Source organism: Artibeus jamaicensis, unplaced genomic scaffold, assembly GCF_021234435.1.
Source record: "Artibeus jamaicensis isolate MK-2021 breed Jamaican fruit bat unplaced genomic scaffold, CSHL_Jam_final contig_465, whole genome shotgun sequence".
NCBI classification, from domain to species: domain Eukaryota; kingdom Metazoa; phylum Chordata; class Mammalia; order Chiroptera; family Phyllostomidae; genus Artibeus; species Artibeus jamaicensis.
In genome coordinates, this window is record NW_026521843.1 from 9,560,075 (window position 1) to 9,580,057 (window position 19,983).

The 19,983-nt window shown below is 43.1% G+C and overlaps 1 protein-coding gene across 1 annotated transcript; it reads right to left on the bottom strand.

Annotated features, from left to right (window-relative positions):
* Window positions 1-3,049: 3,049 nt before the first annotated feature.
* On the bottom strand, window positions 3,050-19,772 carry LAPTM4A (lysosomal protein transmembrane 4 alpha). Its single transcript, XM_037151773.2, has 7 exons — window positions 19,490-19,772; window positions 11,482-11,602; window positions 8,103-8,179; window positions 7,878-8,000; window positions 5,539-5,634; window positions 4,719-4,817; window positions 3,050-3,664 (listed from the first exon to the last, which is right to left on the bottom strand). Exons 1-7 carry the CDS (start codon window positions 19,598-19,600, stop codon window positions 3,590-3,592), a joined length of 702 nt encoding a protein of 233 aa, XP_037007668.1. The 5' UTR covers window positions 19,601-19,772; the 3' UTR covers window positions 3,050-3,589.
* Window positions 19,773-19,983: the final 211 nt, after the last annotated feature.

Genomic DNA, 19,983 nt, shown 5'->3' on the forward strand with positions numbered 1-19,983 from the left:
TAGGGCTGTTTTGAGAGTATGCCTATTGAAGCTGAGGACGGTGAAACGAAGGAAGGGCTTAAGAGAGAACAGCGAAGGGCCTGTTAGTAGTTGAGTGAATAAAGAAGCAGTGGTACATTTACACAATGGAATTCTCCATGGCTCAAAAAAGAGGACCTCGCACCCTCTGCAACAGGACCTGAAGCATGGACAGACCTGAGGAATATTATGCTAAGAGAAGTAAGCCAGTCAGAGAAAGAGAAATACCATGATTTCACTCATCTAAGGACTCAACAAACTAACAAACAAAACCTAATGAACTAAATACTAACGACCTAACGACACTGGTGTAGCTCAGTGGATTGAGCGCGGGCCTGCCAACCAAAGAAAGGGTTGCCAGTTCAATTCCCAGTCAGGCCGCAGGCCAGGTCCCCAGTAGGGGGCGCACCAGAGACACGATGTGTCTCTCCCTCTTTCTCCCTCTCTAAATAGTATTAAGAGAATAAAAATAAACAAGGTTCTAACCCCTGGGGGGGGGGCAGTTTGGGTGGGAAAGGTAAAGGGATTTAAAAAACAAACCTCGGACAGACAACAGTATGGTGATTACCGGAGGGTGGGGAGTGGGCGGAGGCAGGAGAGGGTTCAGGGGGACATGGTGACAGAGACATGGCTTGAGGTGGTGCACACACAATACATGTGGCTGATGAATCACAGAATTGCACACCTTACACCTATGTAATTAACCAATGTTGCCCTACAGTATTAAACTCAATGACCGATGAATGAAATTAGTGGAACAAATCGGGTTCTCTAAAATCAGTAAAAATATATTTAAAAAAAAAAGACTGAAGATTTCAACATTATCTGTACCTGAACTTTAGAACCAAATACACTAAGTAACCCACTAAAGCTTCCCCCCAGCACCAGAAGGGAAACCACTAACAAGGCAAACAGTTTGGGCACATTCACTATGACATTTAACTGTTACATAACAGATTTTCCTCTACTGGAAAAATGACCCCTAGAATCACAATTTCTCCCCTTCCTTGAAAGAAATGGTTGGGACGAAAACACTGACTGTTCCCTATTAAGTTGAAGGTCAGCATCCTTTTCCAGAAGACACATCTGCTTCCAATGTACCCATGGCCCACCACCTCCACCCCACTGGTAAGAACACCACCCAGTGTTAAGTGTCTGTGGGTAGTGGGCAAACTCCTTTGCATCTGCACCACCCCCAACACTAAAAGGAGTCCCATGAGGTCAAGGGAAAAAAACTACTAACAGCTGGGTTAATACCTAATGTCGCTTAGCATATCTTCCGTTGAGAATTAAACCAACAATGAGAAAACTTGGTGGATCTCTCGTGAAACTTCCATTTCAGTTTTTGTGCAGAAACAGTGAAACTTGGCCCACAGAAGTCATCCGGGACTCTGAAATATTCTAGAACCACAGTCACTAAAACATCTCCCACTACCAAAACCTGGGAATACTCTCAGATACTATTATACTCCCCTCCCCCCACCAGTTCAACAGAAACTGCAAACCACCAAAGGGGATACTCCGCTACCGCCCCATCAGGTGGCCTGCTCCCTACATTCAGGACATTTCCTCACGGAGGTATCCAACCTTTTCATGCCTCTGGACCACACATTAAACACACAAAAACTCACCGGAAAAAAAAAAAAGGTCCGTGAATAATTTTCATGGTATCCAACACCACAGACAAGCAAAAAAAATTCCTCAAACGTGGCCTACGGGCCACAGGTTGGACACCCCTGTTGGAGGAAGAGGCCTCGCCTGTCCCGTATCACATCTGGGCTAAAGATCATGTTTTAAGCAGGTTTTGTTCTCATGGCAGTCCTGTCAAAGGACCCCCAAGTGGCCCAGTGCTCACTTCTGCTTAAGCCATATTCCTTGCTCTTCTGCACATTAGGTTTGATGGCGTCACTGCCGGTTTCCAACCATAGGGACACCCACCACCCCCGTGTGCGCCAGTGAACTGGAAAGGCTGAGCCAGTCTGGCTCATCCACAGGGCAGCCAGCAGGGAAGTCATCAGAGATCTGTTGAAGGCGACCTTTAGTGTCAATGACCACAATGCTCCTATCGGCCTTTTAAGACCCCACAGACCTAAGTAACACTGCACTTCGGGTCTGTCACCAAGGGAATGGTTGTGGTTCCCAGTCCTCGTTTCCTGGGTGTGTTGATCCATGCTAGGTGACAGAGGAGAGAATCCAGACACACTGACCACTTGGCAGTTGAGTTTCATCAATTCTTCTGGCCGAGCACTGAAAGCAAGCATCTTCGTGGGGCACACAAAGGGAAAGTCAGGAGGGTAGGGGAGAGCCCATCCTTCCCCTGCAGTCACACAGATGGGTCTCTTCGAACATTTAGCACCACAGATGGAGCTTTGAAGCTGGGGACGAGGTGCCCAATTGTGGCATTTCCTGAAGACATCCCGCTGTCAGCAGCTGAGACAGAAATAGCCACACCAACCAGAAGTCGCGCCTCTACATACAGCTCACTCGTATTTTGGCAGCCATGGTGGCAGCTGTTCCCGAGGCTGCAGCCAAAGAGTCCTGTTCTCCCTTCTAAAAACACGTCATATACACTTGTCAACATACTAGATAAGCATTCTCACTGCCACAGTCTTAGCAAGATGCAAAGTGGAGTATTTTCAGGAGACAATTTTAGCAGTGGGGTCTGTCAATGGCAGTTCGCTTCTGCTTTCTTTGGTTCCCCTCTGGAGGTCAAATGGTACATTTTAACACGAACTGTTCTTCATGAATTCATTACCCAACTATCTCAACATAAAAACATAAGCTTGCTATACAACCCATATAATTTTTCTATCAAACCATTAATTTCTGGACTGTGATTCAAGTACTATCCTCTCCATAACTTCAAACAATACTTCTGAGTTACTGGATTAAAGAAATGCTTTCTAACAAAAAGTATAGCATTGTAGTCTCAAAGTTATCAAAAACTGTGGCAGTCCGAGTTTATTATAATGGAAAATGTTAGGTTTTAGCTACCAAAAAGAGTAATAGACTTGTTAAAAAATGACAACAGTAAATTTTAAGAGATTTATTAAAGCATCTTATCACAAAGATGAAAACACATACAAACTGGAAACATGCAACTATCATCTTCCACAGTCAAGTTAAAATGTTGAGTCTTTTTCCTGTTTTCATAGCTAAAAACTTCAGATCTTATACCCAACTCACTCACCCTGAATTACTTATTCATTTCTCCTGAAAGTATCCAGGGCAGCCAATAACCGAAATGCAAACTATTATATAAAGAAAGTGCAAAGTTAAAAAAAGGAAATGTGTAGAGAACACCCCTCCCCACCCCCCAGTGAAAGGCAAACAATGGCACTTTGCTCTCGCTTCTCCTAGATTGTCTTCAAAACCTACTAAAATGTAACAGACTTAAAAGCCGACTTTTCATAGATGTCCGAAGAGCTTGTTAGTGTTTGAAAATAAATGCTTAAACAAAGGAAAAGGTAGTTTATATCAAAAAAGTTTGAAGAGCCCTGTATTGCAGCATTCTGTAAAATAAACAAGACAAAAAGCTGGTCTAGGGTTTATTGACAAAGGCAGAGTGTCCTCAGGCAGGTATGTACGGAGGCGGAGGCTCTTTCTCAGGCATCTTCACTGCCATTTCGTAGGTTGGCAACACATACTGAGGAGAGAAAAAAACTCGATCAGACTTAATGCTCCTTTAAAGTCCTACTTGGAATAATTCGGCTGTCAGATTTTCATGAGTGGGGGCATATGAACCCAGAGAGAAGAGCTGGAGAAACTGTCAGCTAAGCAGTTCCCGAGTGAGGACTGACTAGTAACCTTGAACTTCACATGCTAGTGAGACACCTGATCTAAGACTGCTAGAGACGGTGAGGGGAAGAAAGGAGGGAGGGAAGGGCAGTATGTTGCTTCTGAACTGACCCCGAGGGGCTACCAAAATACCGAGAGGAAGCATGTGCTTCTGCTTCCCCTGCCCTCCCCACGTGACTAATCAAGTACCAGTGGTGCCAACGACACCCCAGGCAGTAGAGAACCCAGTGTAAGGCCCCGCTGACCCATGCTAAAGGAAGCCACCAATCAGATGCTGCACCTGAGTTCATCACCACTACAGTCAAAGCATCAAGTACTCGTATCACTGCTCCCGGGCAAAGGGCATATCTATGTGGGGGAACAGCAGTCTCACCTGATTCTAAGCCTATCAGGCCAGCCCTGCACTGGCCACATCCACTCCACATGCTGAAAACCTGCCCAGAGTAGAGTAGCAACCAGAGGGCCCCAAGAGTTAAGCATCCCCAAAAGATTCATGGAACCCATTCATTCACATCCCCACAGAAAACCAGCTTCTCTTTGGGGTCACATGCATGGTTTCTGAAAGCAAAACAACTGATGGTACCTCTGTCCTCAGAAGCTCCAGAAGCCACGGGCCCGGCATGGGTCACACTGTTGCTTCCTGCCTAATCTCCCCCCAGAATGCAATGCGCTCGGAAACCACTTACGAATCCAACCTAACACCCAAACTGAATGAGATCAGTAGTGCAGGCTGTCTCTTGACCATATACCCAGTATTACAACCGGGAAATGCTTAATCTTTGTGAATTTAAGCTGTTCATGCCTTAAACCAGTCATGGCATTAATGAGAAAGTCAAGACCCAGGCTCTTGAGAACACTCAATAATGGCTAGCCAAGTTTAAGTACAGTAGGAGGTCAGTCACCTGCGGAGGCGCCTCGAAGGCAGGGTACACAGCAATCTCCGGTGTGTTTCTGTTGTTGATGTACTTATAGCAGTTCCAAACACAGTTGATTAGATAAGCCTAAAAGAATTGAAACAGAATTTACAAATGCTAGAATGCAACAGACCACATGTTCTAAGGTAGGGGACTTCTGATGCCCCCGCCCCCCATTCCTCTACAGAGAATGAAACTGACGTTCACCTGGACCCAGCACAGGCCAGGCCCCATCCCCACTTGCTCCCACCTAAATGTCACAAGTTTCAGGGTTTGTTTTTTTAAATCCTCATCCGAGGGAGGGAGAGAAATATGGACACGAGAGAGAAACACAGCCTGGCTGCCTCCTGGATGCGCCCAGCCTGGGGAGTGGATCCCACAACCCAGGTCTGTGCCCACCGGCAATCGAACCCACAACCCTTCAGTCACCGGACGATGCCCCAACCACACCAGCCAGGGCTGATGTCACAAGGTCCACCATCTCATTTCACGGAACACCAGAGTTGGGGCTTCAGGTCTGATGACCAGTGTGCTGAAGACGGTCCGTTTCTGAACCGTGGGGATTTTGGCTGACTTCCAATCCAAATCATAAACCACTTCTAACAATACGGAGACCCTTACCTAGTAAGGGTTCCGGCATCTCCAACCGCTCTCTGAACACAAGAGCGAGGACATTCCCCAGGCACCCTCCCTACTTTGTGTCAAAATCCACACTGCCACTTACTGTGAACTTTAGGGGGATGGGGGGGGGGTTAGATGGGCAGGGTCACGGTCCAACAGGCCCCCAAACGCTCAGCCAGACACTCACCTTAAAAATAATGAAGGAGACAAGGAACAGAAGAACAATGGACACGAGGCAGCTGGAGTCCAATGCCAGGAGGTCATCTTTATACGGAAAATCAGGCTATTAAAAAAAAAGGGGGGGTATAAAGAGGCAGAGCAGAGAGGATTTTTAGGACAGTGAAACCATTCTGTACAATACTACGAATACACATCATTACACGTGTCCAAATCTAGAGAACGACCACCAAGTATGAAACCTAATGTAAACTGTAACTTTTAGGTGACAATGACGTTCACGACTGTGACAAATGTACCACTGTGGTTTGGGATGGGGCCGGTGAAGGAGGCCACAGGGGTGGGGGCAGGGCGTATATGGGAACTCTCTGTCCTGTGTTCTGTTTTGCTGTGAACTTAGAACTGCTCCAAGAAATGGGGTTTATTAAACACACACACACGTTAGTTCACCCATAGCACTTGCATTTTGAGGTGACCTAGAAGAGCATGATATGAACACAAAAACAGCAAGAAAATCAGAACTGATAGTCTAATAAAAACTTATAAACAGAATTTAATTCAAAGCACTTTTACACGCCTCATCATTAATGCATGTTTTTGATCACTTAAGATACATCTGTTTGAATATTCAGAATATTCGTAAGGGTCTAAATTAAGCTGTTTCTTCTCACTATTTTAAACATCTTTCTGGCCTTTGGAAAAATACTATCTCCCATACAGAACTCCAAACTTGTCCCTGGGTCACTAAGTCAGGCAGTGCTGATGTCTGTATCTACGTTCCATGAGCCACTTCACTCAGGATTTACCAACTGGCCGAGGGAGGAAGCACCTCCCAGGCTGAGACCAACTGAGTAGAACAGGGAGAAGCCAGAGGGGCCTGTGAAAGGAGTAACAGAAAACCCGTTTTTACGTTCTTCTATATAGCTCGTTTACTTGTTTTAAATTGACACGTTCTTAATGGGCACGTCAACACCAATAATCTCCCGTTTTCATAAAAAAGCAGCACAAAGAAATCCCAAAGGACTTTTTAAAAAGGAGAGAACAAAGAAATCCGCACACACCACCCCAAATCCTAGCTAAGTGTCTCCTGGAGACAAAATTGTTTAGGCCTTCCTCTGTAAGTAAAAAGGGCAAACACACAATGGATCCAGCCCGTGAGGGGAAATGCTGTGATTTTATTCAGAAGACTCACAGTGTCCCAGAGACGACATGATCAGCGAAAACCGCCCTTCGACTCCACTGACCACACCACCAGGCCCTGGCTGACCCTCTGCAGCCCCAGCAGAGGCTGTCGCCCTCCCCTCACCACTGTGTGCCGGCCACCAGTCACCGCTCAGTCCCCGGAAGCACGTTCCTCCCGCTCCCAGGCGCCTCTCTCACCTGGAACACCTCTCCTGTCCCGTCCCTATCTTCATTCCTGCGTGGAATTTAACCTCGCTCCCCAGCCCAGGGCTGAGGCCTGTGTACCATCCGCTCACAGAGCACCCTGCACACTTCCTGCACACTCCCATCGCAATTCTAATTCAGTCAACTTGCGGTCGGTTTCCCAATTCCTTCACGGAAAGCACATTCTACCGACCTACCCCCAGGACCAAGCAGAGCCCCTAGCACGCAAGAAGCCATCGACATATGTTTTTCTGAATGAACAATAAATTTGGTGGTATGCAAAATGGACCAGGCAAAAAAATCTGAAAGTGGGGAGAACATGCTTAAAAGATAGAATTTTAAAAATGGACTTGCATTTATCTGGACCCCACAGTTCCTTGTAGACCCTCCTCTGGCCCAGAGGGTCCCCTGGCCCTCCACACATGGCACTTAACCTGAGCTCCTCATTTACCACCGAGCTGTGACAGCTCTAGTTCATTACCAGGTCACATGCTCATGGTCTTGACTCCCCAAATTCACAGTTAACTTACTGCTGCGCATGGGGGGGGGGGGTATTTTTCTATCTATACCACTCATCACCAGCAGTTTGCCTGAAACAGAATGAAGGATCTAGTAGGCAAATACTTGTTATGAATACCTACAAAAACAAAAAGCTAATACTTTAACGAGTGCCAAGTAAGTCAAATTATCAGTGTTTTAGTTTACTCAAAATAAAAGTCAAGCTACTCTCCTTAAATTTTACAATGACCATTTTTTAATCTTGGATTATCCAAATGGTATGGTAAGAAGATGCTCTATTTTCATACCAGTTTCAACATGATAGTTAGGAACAGTGATATTATTTCAGAACACTTTAAAAATAAATAGGGTCGGTTAAAATAAAAATTGTACCTAAAACTGACTCAGAATATCAATTTAAATATCTTAGTTAGAATAAAAAAGTTAACTCGCATCCACACTTACCAATTGATCCAGATATTCTTTGATTCTCGGCAAGTAAGTGAGAGAGCTAATAGCAACCAGGCAGCTGAGGACGAAGTCGAACAGCCGGTAACAGAAGAAGGGAATGAGCCAGCCCACTTGATACTGAAGAAGAGAGTGACCAGGACATCACGTCACATACGGGAAATCACCAAGTGCTGCTCAGTAAAGCTCAAACTCCGAAAGCTGAACACACAGAATACTTACAGAAATTGCTCCATATACCAGCATTGAACTGATTATGAACATAAGAACGGAGACAGCAAAAAGAACACAGGCATTATCTAAGAAAACAAAAGCCAAAATCTAATTAAGCTATCATATAAAAAGAACAAAACTCCTCATGACAAAGTAACATTTTGAACCTAGCTTACAAACATCTAAGAATTTTTAAGATTGGCTATGAAAGAAATCTAAGGCCAAGAAGGTTTAAAAACATCTGCCTCAGCATTAAGTAATGAAGCCTAAGAAATTCATAACTTTGTTTTCTTGTTTGTTAAATTGCTACAACTCACTGACACTTACTAATAAATTGGCACGTGAACCAGGCACCCTGCTAGGGAGACAGATCCCCGCCCAGGGTCTGGTCTAAGAGGTGTGGGCAGATCATTACAATTCAATGTGGCAAGTGCTACAACAGAAGCAGAAACAATCAGCTTGGCCTGGAAAATCAGAAAAAACTGTATCAAATAAATAGCACACACTGGGTCCTCTGAGATGAGCAGGGTTCATCTGAAGGGCAAGACTGGTTGGTATATTTGCTTCAAAGACACATGTATTAAGCAAAGAAAGGGCTACAGATGCCCCCTCTTGGCTTACGTAAAACACACAATCTGAAATTCAAGGCTGAACGTTAATTAACCCCTCTTTTCTCCACCCCAACACCCAAACTCACTGCTCTGTATTGCTTCACCTTGGCTTCCTTGCTAATACTCTAACAAGTGCACCAAATTATCATTCTTTTGTTCACTCAAAAGTCAAACTACTCCTTAAATTTGACAATGACAATTTTAAGGAACTTTTAATATTGACATATCCAAATGGTATGGTAAGAAAATTCTATTTTCATCTTACTAGTTTCAAACATGGTAATAAGAGTAGCAACATTATTTTAGAACACTTTAAAAATAAACAGAGTTAAAGTAAAAATAGTACCTAAAACCGACTCTGAATATTAACTTAAATATTTTACTTAGAATAAAAAGTTCTCTGTTCCTCAACTCCTTCTCAGACTGTTCCCTTTCTCCACATTAATCACATTCACGAACTTTCTCACAAAACACCCAAGTAGTTCAAAAAAAATACTAAACCACACGTGACTTGGTGAGTTTCTTACTACAAATCTAATGTTGATTCTGAGACTCTGGATTGACACCAAGAACGTGAAGGCACTAATGGTGAATGACTAGAGTCCCTGCTGAATATCCATGTTACTGGATACTTGTTATTCATCATCCTGTCGCTTGGCAGTACACACATCATCAGTACTTGGCACTACACTCTCTAACTTTTCCTGGAGGATACGGGAGGGCTAAACATTAAGGGCTGAAAGGGCTTCCTTGCTGCAGCGTGCAAAATGGCACTTAGAGGGAACGATTTAGTAAGAACTAGGAGGAAAACCTGGTAATTTAAACAATCTACTTTTAAGAGTCTATCATGGAAGACTACACTTTTACTTTGATTTCTTACAGTATTAAAATAATTAAAGTGAAGTTCCAGGTCTTCCATTGGAGCAACAAACAGCAAAATGGGAAGAAATCAGGTGGCAGGTGGGAAATACATTTAAAGCCTAGAACATTTACATTATGTATACATTTACTGAAATAAGAGATACTCCAGTATTCGCGAATCAATAAAGCAAACAAGTATGAAGCCAGATGCCCACCTATGAACCTCAGGTTTCCACTCACCACACATTCAGGAACCTCCTTCAGGGAGTAAAAACATCACTAAAAGTAAGTGTTTACCCATTAGCAAGGTCAGTAAAAATAAGGATGATATTTGTATGTGAAAAACAGCTTGTATATGTTGCAGCAGTATTCTAGATATACCGCATACATATCCTGTTCACTTGATAAAAAAACTAATCCCAAACCCTATTATTTGAAATTGATCAGCAGGCCACCCATCAGAAATTAATTTGCCACTTAACACTGGCTCTGTAGGAAAGTCAAATTTCAACTTCCAAAGAAACATAAACTATCACATGACCATTGTCTCAACAATAATGGCTTTGGAAGAAATAACAAAAATCGGTAACAAATACATCTGATTCTCTTGACAGCAGGTGCAACATGCAGAACACTGGCAACTTCGCCCCTGTAGTTCGGGCCAAGGCTCGGAGCCCACTGGACAACCTGCAGGAACCTGGTAACACTGGCTTTTCCTACTCCCTGACTTCAAGAGAAACACACGTGACGGGGGAACAGCCTGGCATGAGTAGGTTCAATGACATCTTACAGCCTAAAGTACAATTTTATAAATACCAAAGACGGCCATTAGAAGCCAACGTTTTATTTACCATTCTATCCTGGATTTTTAAGTAAAAACAGACTACTCAAAAGAAGTGTCGGAAGGGATGTTTCTAAAGCTCCTGGTAGCGCTTCTATCACATTTCACGGCAAAATTAAAGGGTTACACTGCATCTTTGAGAAGACAACCAGGACACTCATTTTTCCAAGAGGAACTGTGAAAACTGTGAACAGTCCTAGTGTCTTCAGTGGCTGATGGGCACCCACGGGAGGCCGCGGGCTCCCAGAAACAGAGTCCGCCCTGTGGGCCACGGGTCATTGAAATCAGCCACTGCATTTTTTAAAAAGCGACTTCATAAACGGAGGAGAGCAGGTCATAAACCTAACGGAAAAGCCAGTAATTCTAAAAACGAGCATTAAGATCCTGCGATACTATGTATATAACACATTCAGGTGAACTGGGAACATTCTTCTGAAGTGAAAAAAAAAAAATTAAGTCCACATACAGGAATTATTCACACTGAAAAGTCTGAGGCATAATTTTCTGTTCAAATATTAAATCTCTAACATAATTTATAATATAAAATTTTAACTACAATTTTTCTATACCCGTATTGTAGAAGAAAATAAATAGTGAAAATATTGCTATCAAGGAATAAACAGGTTTAAAAGGATCATTTCCATAAATGTCCTAGGGTTACTCTCTTTTAATTCCACTGTTAAGTATTTCTTCATCTAAAAGAAACAAATTTAGAATTGTGACCCTAAGCAAAAGATATCACCAAGCATTCAAACAATTCCTCCTTGTATGTTCCTGTGTCTTCCTGTAACTCCTCCTTCCCTCTGACCACCACGGCACCAACAGGAGTCCAAGTACACAACACCCACTCCTCAAAAATCTCCCAGTGGTCCGTTACATTTCCTGGTGAAAAATGCTCAATTACAACCGTCACTGAGTATCTTTGAAAAACCCACAAAACACTTTTCTGCCTCAGCAACAAGAGTAACTCAAACATGATTAATCCTCTTCTAAGTAACAAGTTGCATCTGTGTGTGTGCGTGCGTGCGCGCACGTGCAGGCCATTCACAGGAGACTTTTCCAACTGAAAACATACCTGCCATTCTCTCAGTTGAATAGTAATTGCCAATGACTTCATACTGAATGTTGACGGACGGCATCGAGTTTGGGTGAGTTACCTCCACGGTCAGCAAAATTGCCATCAACAGGTTTACCACCTACAAAAAGACATTATTTTATCAATTACATTATTAATCAGGAAGCAGCCAGTCTTCAGCACAACCTTGAGATGTTGTCCATACTTAAAATTTTTTCATTGAAGACATAAAACTAGAGACCACCTGTGAGATAAAATATGCAATACCGCTAATAAGAATAGTTTTAAGATAAACATTTCATGAAGTTAAAGTATAAACTTAATTGTTACATATCAAAGATAATGGATTCATTTGATTCGACACAATAGAAATTAAAAATAAGGGATCGTTACAAATCATTCATATTCACAAATTTATATACTAATCTCAGAATTTCTGATTTTGAAGAAGCTATTTCAGCCAATGTACTTATCCGTCAGACAACTGTTAATAGCCATCGGATAAACACGGAGGGGTGGGCAGAAGTGGTGGGTTTACAGTTGTTCATTTGGGAAAAGACATGGAAATTAAGATTATTACAAGAGCTTAATTAATGCAAAAGAACATCACTCACAACTATAAATCTATTTTTGCCGAACTGTGTAATGACCCACCAGATAGGCCTGAAACCCCTTCAAAATATCTCCCATCCAGAGATAAAGAACTACTACTTCCTGACTTCCTATGAAAGACTAAACAGCTTTAAAGACTTTCCGAGCTCTGACTGTGTCACTGAACTTGCACTGACTGGTCTAAATTCTACCCTGGGAGATAATCTGCTCCCCCTTTGGGGCAAGTGCTCCCCCAACACCCAGCAGCAGCTGACACGAGCCTCCTCCAGACAGGTCTTTTCCAGAATAAACACTCGGGCACTGCCCCTGCTGCTCTCCCTAGCACACTGCCCGCCAACTCCTCTTCGCTCTCCCACCTATACGCCCGCCCCAGTGTCCTGGGCACACCACTGAAATGAGCTAAGCCGAGCCTGGAGAGCACGCACGGGGGTCTTGGTTCCCACACCCTAGCTGCCAGTTTCAACTAACACAGCATGAAATCACACTGGCCCAAACTTCCTGAATGAGAGTAACTCCCCAAAATCCCTCATTCCTTTCCACACTCGGTGGATTCAGTAAGCTACCACCTATGCCTGTACTGTGGCATTCAGAGGTCCAAACATGAGGCCTCGCACACACTTACAATCAAATGTCATCTTATCACACTCTTGCCTGTCAAGATTTTTTCAGTTTAGATTCTGACACCCTAAGACTTCCCATCTCTCAGCACCCTGCGTGTGAAGATATAATCAGCATGCAATCAGTAAGTCCCTCTACGTCACCAGCAAGAGAACAGGGGGAGGACAAAGCTGCATTTGAAGACAATTCTTTATCTGATCCAGAGGAACATCTTCAGACTTTGTCAATAACCTCGCTGAAAGTCCATCATAATGATCTGGAGAATTTCCCGGGTGGAGGGGTGGGGTGTGCAACTCCACTTGAAAAGGAAATATTCATGCCTCTAGTTTTCAGACTCGGGTTTCCTTTCCTTTAAGTGCTTAAAACAGTGATGTTAATGATTTCACAGAGAAACCCTCACCTAGAACTGGCATCAGGCTTCCCTATCTCAAGTTCACAGAAACTGTTCTCTTCCCCTTTTTGGAAAATCTGAACATTTGATACTTTCGAGAAATGCACGAGTCTTATCAACAGTATTTTAAACAAACTGTTATGTAGCTCTTTCCTGTCCACCCTGAATGGCAAATAAGTTTTACCAGGGCTTAAAATTTCCTGGAGGTGTTTACCAGTTGGAGGCGTTACACATTCCAGACAAGCAATCCAAGTTTTTATCTTTAAATAAGATAAGGTTAGGCGATCTAAACAACGTCACAATATCGAGTACAGAATCAACTAATATTTCTGAAGATACGCTATATACCCAGTACAATGACGTACTTCACTTATTTACGTAAGTGAAGTTAATATAACTAAAGCCCACTTGCAGATGGGGAAACAAAGGTTCACAGCAGCACAGTCACCCATGTGAGTTCACTGAGGATGCAGGGAGCACACGTGTCCAACACTTCAGAAGACAAGCCTGCCTCTTCACACTACATTCCTAAGCAACTCCTGTACAGGGGTCTCTGCAAAAGCAAACCCATTATTCAAGGATATGAAATATGTATACTTAACTCTCCAAGTAAATGTTCGGTAACATGCCTTTTCTCCTTGCACCGCTCAAAGGCAAGGTACTTATCCCTCAACTCCTGAAAGGCCTTAAAATGAAAAATCCACATTTGCAAAAGATGGCCCCCAGGTGAAGGCTGATTTTTGAATTGTCCATTGTCATTGCAATGGGTGTGACCAGTGTATCTGGTGTTAAGGGTATGAGTTAATGGGAGTAGATGACTTAATTATTGAATAATCAGATAGAGCTACTTAAGTCATATATTCTGTTTAGGGAAATCACCTTGGAATCAATTCAGCAAACTCTCTGCTAAACACAATATAGTCACAGTTAGAAAGCTCTGAACTAAGAAACAAACTCATGTCAAAAAAAACATGAAAACTCAATTCCTAAATGAAGGAAATAACACACTCAAAATACTTAGAAGTCTAATACTTCCTTCTTAAATATTTGTCTCACATGTAGGACACAAAAATGTCTTCTCTTCCACAGATAAGTCAGAATCATGCACTATTATTATCTTCTAGTATTTACGACACCTCAAATTTCAGTGAGCCGTACCCCTAAATAATAAACAAATCATAGGTCTAATCAAAAGGACCAAGAAACGGTAAAATAAATCTCAGCGTTCCTTCATTAAAAGCTCACACAACTTTTCAAATCTTCATTGGGTTCCTTACACTCCATTAGGTTGCCACATTTCATTAAGACCCAACTTACATTTTAAAACACTAATCCACCCTTGTGACCTTATAAGATTCACCAGTACACACCTATTCTGTGTGCAAATACAGGCCCTGGGCTATTCACTTTTGATTTCAGTTGATATTTCTAAGTTCCATGTAGCATTTTTCAAAAAGTACATAAAACTAATTTTATAGTCTTATGGTATAAAAACTTCTCTGAAAATAGCAAGTATGTACAATTCCAGAATATTTATTCCCAATTCACTTTTCCCTTTATTGTATTTAACGAAGAAAATTAACAAAAATGTAATTAAACCATTTCTAAATCTAGTAATACGTAGTTACAGAACGCAGCAACTATGCATTTGTGCTAACACCACGGGCAACAGACATACCACTTAACGTGGGCATGATGCTGCACACTTAATGGGTCAAACAACAGGGTTTGCATTATTTCTGAAGCCTTTTGCATGTCTTATGTAAGTAAACAAACTGGAAATGCCAGCTGCATTAGCTTTCTCTTGTTACAAAGAAACATCAGATCCGCACAAGCACCAGGCCTGGAAAGAGTTACTCCTCTTTGCTTTCTCTTTTCACTGTGGCTTCCACACAGAAGATCCTTCTGTGGACTGGTGTCTGTTTTTAATTATTATTCTTTACTCTTCCCACAGCATATTTTGCCACAAGACTATAATCAAAGTGACATGCTGGCTTCAGGATATCCCCATAAGGGTCACACAGGCAAAGAGAGGGGATCCACAGGCAAAGGGGGGGGGGTCCACGGGACTCCAAGGCTGCAACTCCCCAAGTCTGCAAAAAGCCTCATTAGATAAAAATCACAAGTAATTATCTTCAAATTCTTAACTAGTGAAGGGATTAAGGAAAAAACTCATATAGACAACATCAAGGTGATTGCCAGAGGGGAGGGGGGGGAGGGGGGAGGGGCGGGAGAAGAGCGTAGAATGGGGATCAATGGTGAGGGAAGGAAGCTTGACTGGGGTGGTGAGCAAACACCACAATATACAGGTGATGCGTTATAAAATTTGACCCCCTGAAACTTATATAATTTTATTAACCAATGTCATCCCAATAAATTCAATAAAAAACATGTTTCTGTTTGCCCTCATGTGCAATTACAAGTGAGTTATTCTTACTGTTTTTTTTGTAGGAGACAATTCATTTAACAAAGATCTAGTGACTTCTTGGAGTGTTCTGTGAACAAGTTAGTTACCACACTCATTTTACACAGTAGAACATATCAGCCTCCTCTTTCGAGAACATCTTGTGTGGGGAGAAAAATAAGAAAGAGGGAATTATACTAATGTGGCCTAAGTATTTTTTAAAAGTACATGTAGGAGATATATGGGAACCTTTCCAGGTACCAGTGAGAAAACCAGATCCCTCTGGTTGGGAAGCAAAGAAAGTTTCACCAACAAAACACTTTACAAAGGTTAACCATTCAGCTAACAATTAAAATAAATTAACCAAAATTGGCAAGCAAAATGTTAATGGCTGAAGCCGGGTGATGAGTAATGGGAGATTTTGATACTATTTCACTGTTTCTGTATTTCTGAAATCTTCCTTCGTGAGGTTTAAGAGTTGGGGGAAGAAGAACACTTCAGGGCGAAGCAGCAGCACCTGCAGAGGCACGGAGAGGCTTCGGTGAGGAAAGGGACCGCCTCCGAAGCACAAACAAGCCATTCGTATGTGAAGGGTCAGGGGTGAGGGCCGGCAAGGAGTGCGGCTTCAGGAAACCTGTCTTCCCTTCTCCCCCTGCTGCCTGACTTGAGGTTTATGTTGGAGGCACTCACAAAGAATGGACCTCGTATTATACAGACAATAATAGTGTTCGCCCTTTCCAAAATCAAGTATGTTGCCAAATGAAATAAAATTAGTCATACATGAAATCTTTCCAAGACCTAAAATCATTCCAAATGCTCAAAACACCCTCTTGTAGCACACTGTCAACAATGGAGAAAGCGCCTCGGGAGGAGTTTAAGCCCATCACTAATCATTCAATACACAACATTACTCAGTGAATATACCACACAAGAAACTGTTGTTTAATAGTCACGTCTTCAAGTTATTTAATAAATGGGAGAGAAAACCATTTTAGAAATGCCAAAATTTAAACTGGAGCTCATCCTGAAATCTCACATATCACTTAACCAAGTACTAAGTCAGGCACGCTCCATTCAACTCTAAAATGCCCAAGACTAACACCTCAAGCCCGGTGCATATCACTGACTCTGGCTTCTCTTTGTCCCACTGCACTACTCAGTACCATACACTTAATACTTTATATGTATATAGTGTTTCAGGTGCTTTAACACTAGGCCAGGAGAAGCAGTTGCTAGAAAGCAATGACTGGATATCAGATACTAAGTCATTGATATGCTGTCTGGTGGGAGGGGCTGCAACTCTAGGTTACAAACAACACAGAGGCAATGTGAAGAGAATCATAAATATTCTTCCACCTAAATACAGGGGAGTATCAGGACAAGGAGGTTGAAGAGAGAAGATTAACACTCCACCTTGCTAATGCCCGTGTTTTTTCTCGTCTTAGTAAAGGAGCTTCCAGCCACAAAACGAACTGTGTGAACACATCCTTTGCTTAGTGTATTTTATTACACTTTCTCTAGTTGGTCTCGTTTTCTAAATGTTACATACCTCCCCAAATAGTCCCTATATTACTTGGGCACTGAAGCCACACTTTTCAAAGTCACCAGCAAAATTGCAACCAAGAAAACAATGGCTTTTTCCAGTCCTTAATCTGATTAGAATCTGACCACTTTCTCCTTCCCCTGTTAATGTAGCTTAAGTTTAATTTTGCAGGTGTGCTCCAAAGTTCTTTGTAATACCATAAAAATCTTGAGGAGAGGTGCCATGTTCAAGCCAAGAAACATCTGAGAGCACCATGTGGCAGGTAATCGGAATACAAAAGACTGGTGACCTAAGATTTACTCTTCTTCAATACCCGCCTGTACAGCCCTGTGCACTGAACATGATCGATAAATCTCTTAATTTAACATTAACTAATTTAAGCAATTTCTAAGTTCTACTAACCAGAAAAGTCCATGCAAAGTAAGAACAGCTGTAGCTAAAGCACAGGAAAAAACAGATGTGAAAAGTTTCTACATCAAGTGCTTCTGAGGAAAGAGATTTAAACACCTCATTCCCTGCTTTGCAAAAATAAATGCACTCAGTCAAGTTTTTCCTCCCCGAATCCTGAGTTTTGCTGTTTGTTAATTCCTACTTTTCCCTGCGATCCCTTACATTTTTATGAGCTGAGCCCACAGCATCAAAAAAATCTCCCCTGGAAAGAAAACCAGCCAAGTACATTCAGAGAGTTGAAAATGGAATGGTGACTACTTCCTCATGAGAAGTTAAAAATCCTTTATTCTGCGAATAGAGGAAAGAAGAGAAAGACTCCATTTGCAGGCACGAGTGCTAGACTATTAGGCTCGCCTCCTCTCTTCTCAGTTAAAGGTGGAGGGAAGGCCATCTTCTAGGTATGGGGGCAGGCAGGGCTGGGTAAGAGGCTTGAGTACTCTGAAGACTTGAATTATTCTTCTAGGGGAACAAAGGCAGAGCTAAGAGCAAACAAAAGAAATTAAGGCTCATACCCTTAGAAAAATGGATTAGAAATAAAAGAAAGAAATCCAATGGCTGCTATTATCATTAACTGATCAATGTCTAGTATTACAAATCAGAAAATAAAGTTTTTTTCAGGGAAATTTGATATAACTACACCAATAAGATGGTAATTCTGGATATAAAGGTACAGGAAATATTAAGCTTAGAAACAAGCAAATAAGCCTGCACATTCAAGTTTTGTTGTTTTTTTCTAATATTCGCCAATGCAGCAAGGCTGTAAAAACAGGGGAGTAAGAAATAATAAGATCAGACAGTCCCCTGGGCGGAGGGAGGAGGCAGGCATCACTATCTGCTTAACTGAAGATGATTCTCATCTGGTGTTTGTCCAAACAGTAATGATTTCAAGGCGCTGGGTAGGGAAGTAATGAGAACAGAGAAAGGCAAAAAGAATGTCTGTGATTAAACTGAAGTCCTCAGAAACTGTGCAGTGTCACTAATGCCACAACCTCCCACACCAAAAAATAAATCACGAAGTCATTAGGGAAAGTGACTACGTAGACCATTAGAGAAGTTTGTCAAAGCCTCTGAAAAGCCATCACAGCCTAAAGCTGCCTAAACAAAACCACGTATTTAAAAGTCGCAAGTTAGCTTCAAAATGTACACATAACTGGAAACGATAGTACGAAATCACCAAAATATTACTACGAACCATCCATCAATAACGTTGCCAACTTGATTATGACATAGAATCACATAGGCCTTGAAATCCAGGGAAAGCTAGCCTATACAGTCAGAATAGATAGAATAGGCTCTCAAAAAAAGGATTCTTAAAGAAACGGATTGGGTCTGATACGAAAAGCGTCGGGGTAGCGCTACACCGAAGCAGATGAAGTGTAAATCCCGACAAATGGTACTGCCGCCCAGAGAAACCTTCCTGCCGAAATCACAAACATTCTAACAAATAAGGTCAAGGAACCAGACTGCCTTGGAAACTGGACCTTTTCCCTTCCCCTAAGGCGAAACAACACCGAATGAGCTGCATTTAGCATTTATTTAGGTCCGTTCCTAATTGTTTCGTGGGGGGGGGGGGCAAATCCAGGGAGCAGGAAAGGGTTGGGGGAGGGGTGGTGCTTCAGATCACGGAAGTACAAAAACAGCTAAAATCTAGTAATTTCCAGAACTTCCCACCAAAACCCAACGCTCTCATTTCCCCCGCCCCCCGTCCGCCCACAACGCCTCTGCCTTTCCCAACCCCCACTTTTCCTCTAACTTCAGCCAAGAAACAATCTCCCTTGCCCCACCCGCACTCTCATTCCTGGACACAGCCCCTCCCTCAAACTGGAGCACCCTAGAAAGAAGCTCCCCTACACCTTCCCGCCCCACCCAATACCCAGATTTCAGTCCCCCCCCCCCCCCATACACTCGCTTCCTTTCGGACCGGGACGCCCCATCTCCCGCTCATGCGCATTCCCCCCGGGCCCTACCCTCCCGCCCCACCCGTCCTTACCATGTACCAGGTCCCCAGGATGATCGTCCCAGTGCGGACATGGCAGCAGCCGCAGCACCGGGTGCTGTAGAACCGGTCGCTGCGGCTCCGTTTGAAAGTCATGGACACCATTGGGAATCTCGCAGGCCTTGTTCTTGGCCGGGACCCTGACAGAGGCTTTGCGCCCAGGCGGTGAACTCTGCTACCTCTGTCAGTGTCCAAAACCAAAAGACGCGTCTTCAAGCCTGCCCCCGGCCCGGGCCCCTGCGAGCTACTTCGCACCTGCGCACTGAAAACAGGGCGCCGCTCTCGCGCGACCTCGCTTTCTCTTCTTTCTCCACCTCCCCCGCACACAAGCCAATGGAAGAGCTGGAAGCTGGGAGGACTCGACTTCTGATTGGAAAAACTCGCAGATTGACAGGACGTCAGGCCCAATCAGAAGTTCAACTCGCCTCAACTCTCGAGGGGGAGGGTTGCCGCGGAGGCTTAGGGTAGTTGGAGTTGGGTGTAGCCTG

What these genes read in the sequence shown, in the direction of transcription:
- LAPTM4A (XM_037151773.2), bottom strand. Translation starts at nt 19,600, where the DNA reads ATGGTGTCCATGACTTTCAAACGGAGCCGCAGCGACCGGTTCTACAGC. An exon ending in TGGTATATGGAGCAATTTCT is followed by an intron (nt 8,001 to 8,102) that starts GTAAGTATTCTG and finishes TCTCTTCTTCAG; the next exon opens with TATCAAGTGGGCTGGCTCAT. An exon ending in AAGAATATCTGGATCAATTG is followed by an intron (nt 5,635 to 7,877) that starts GTAAGTGTGGAT and finishes TTTTTTTAATAG; the next exon opens with CCTGATTTTCCGTATAAAGA.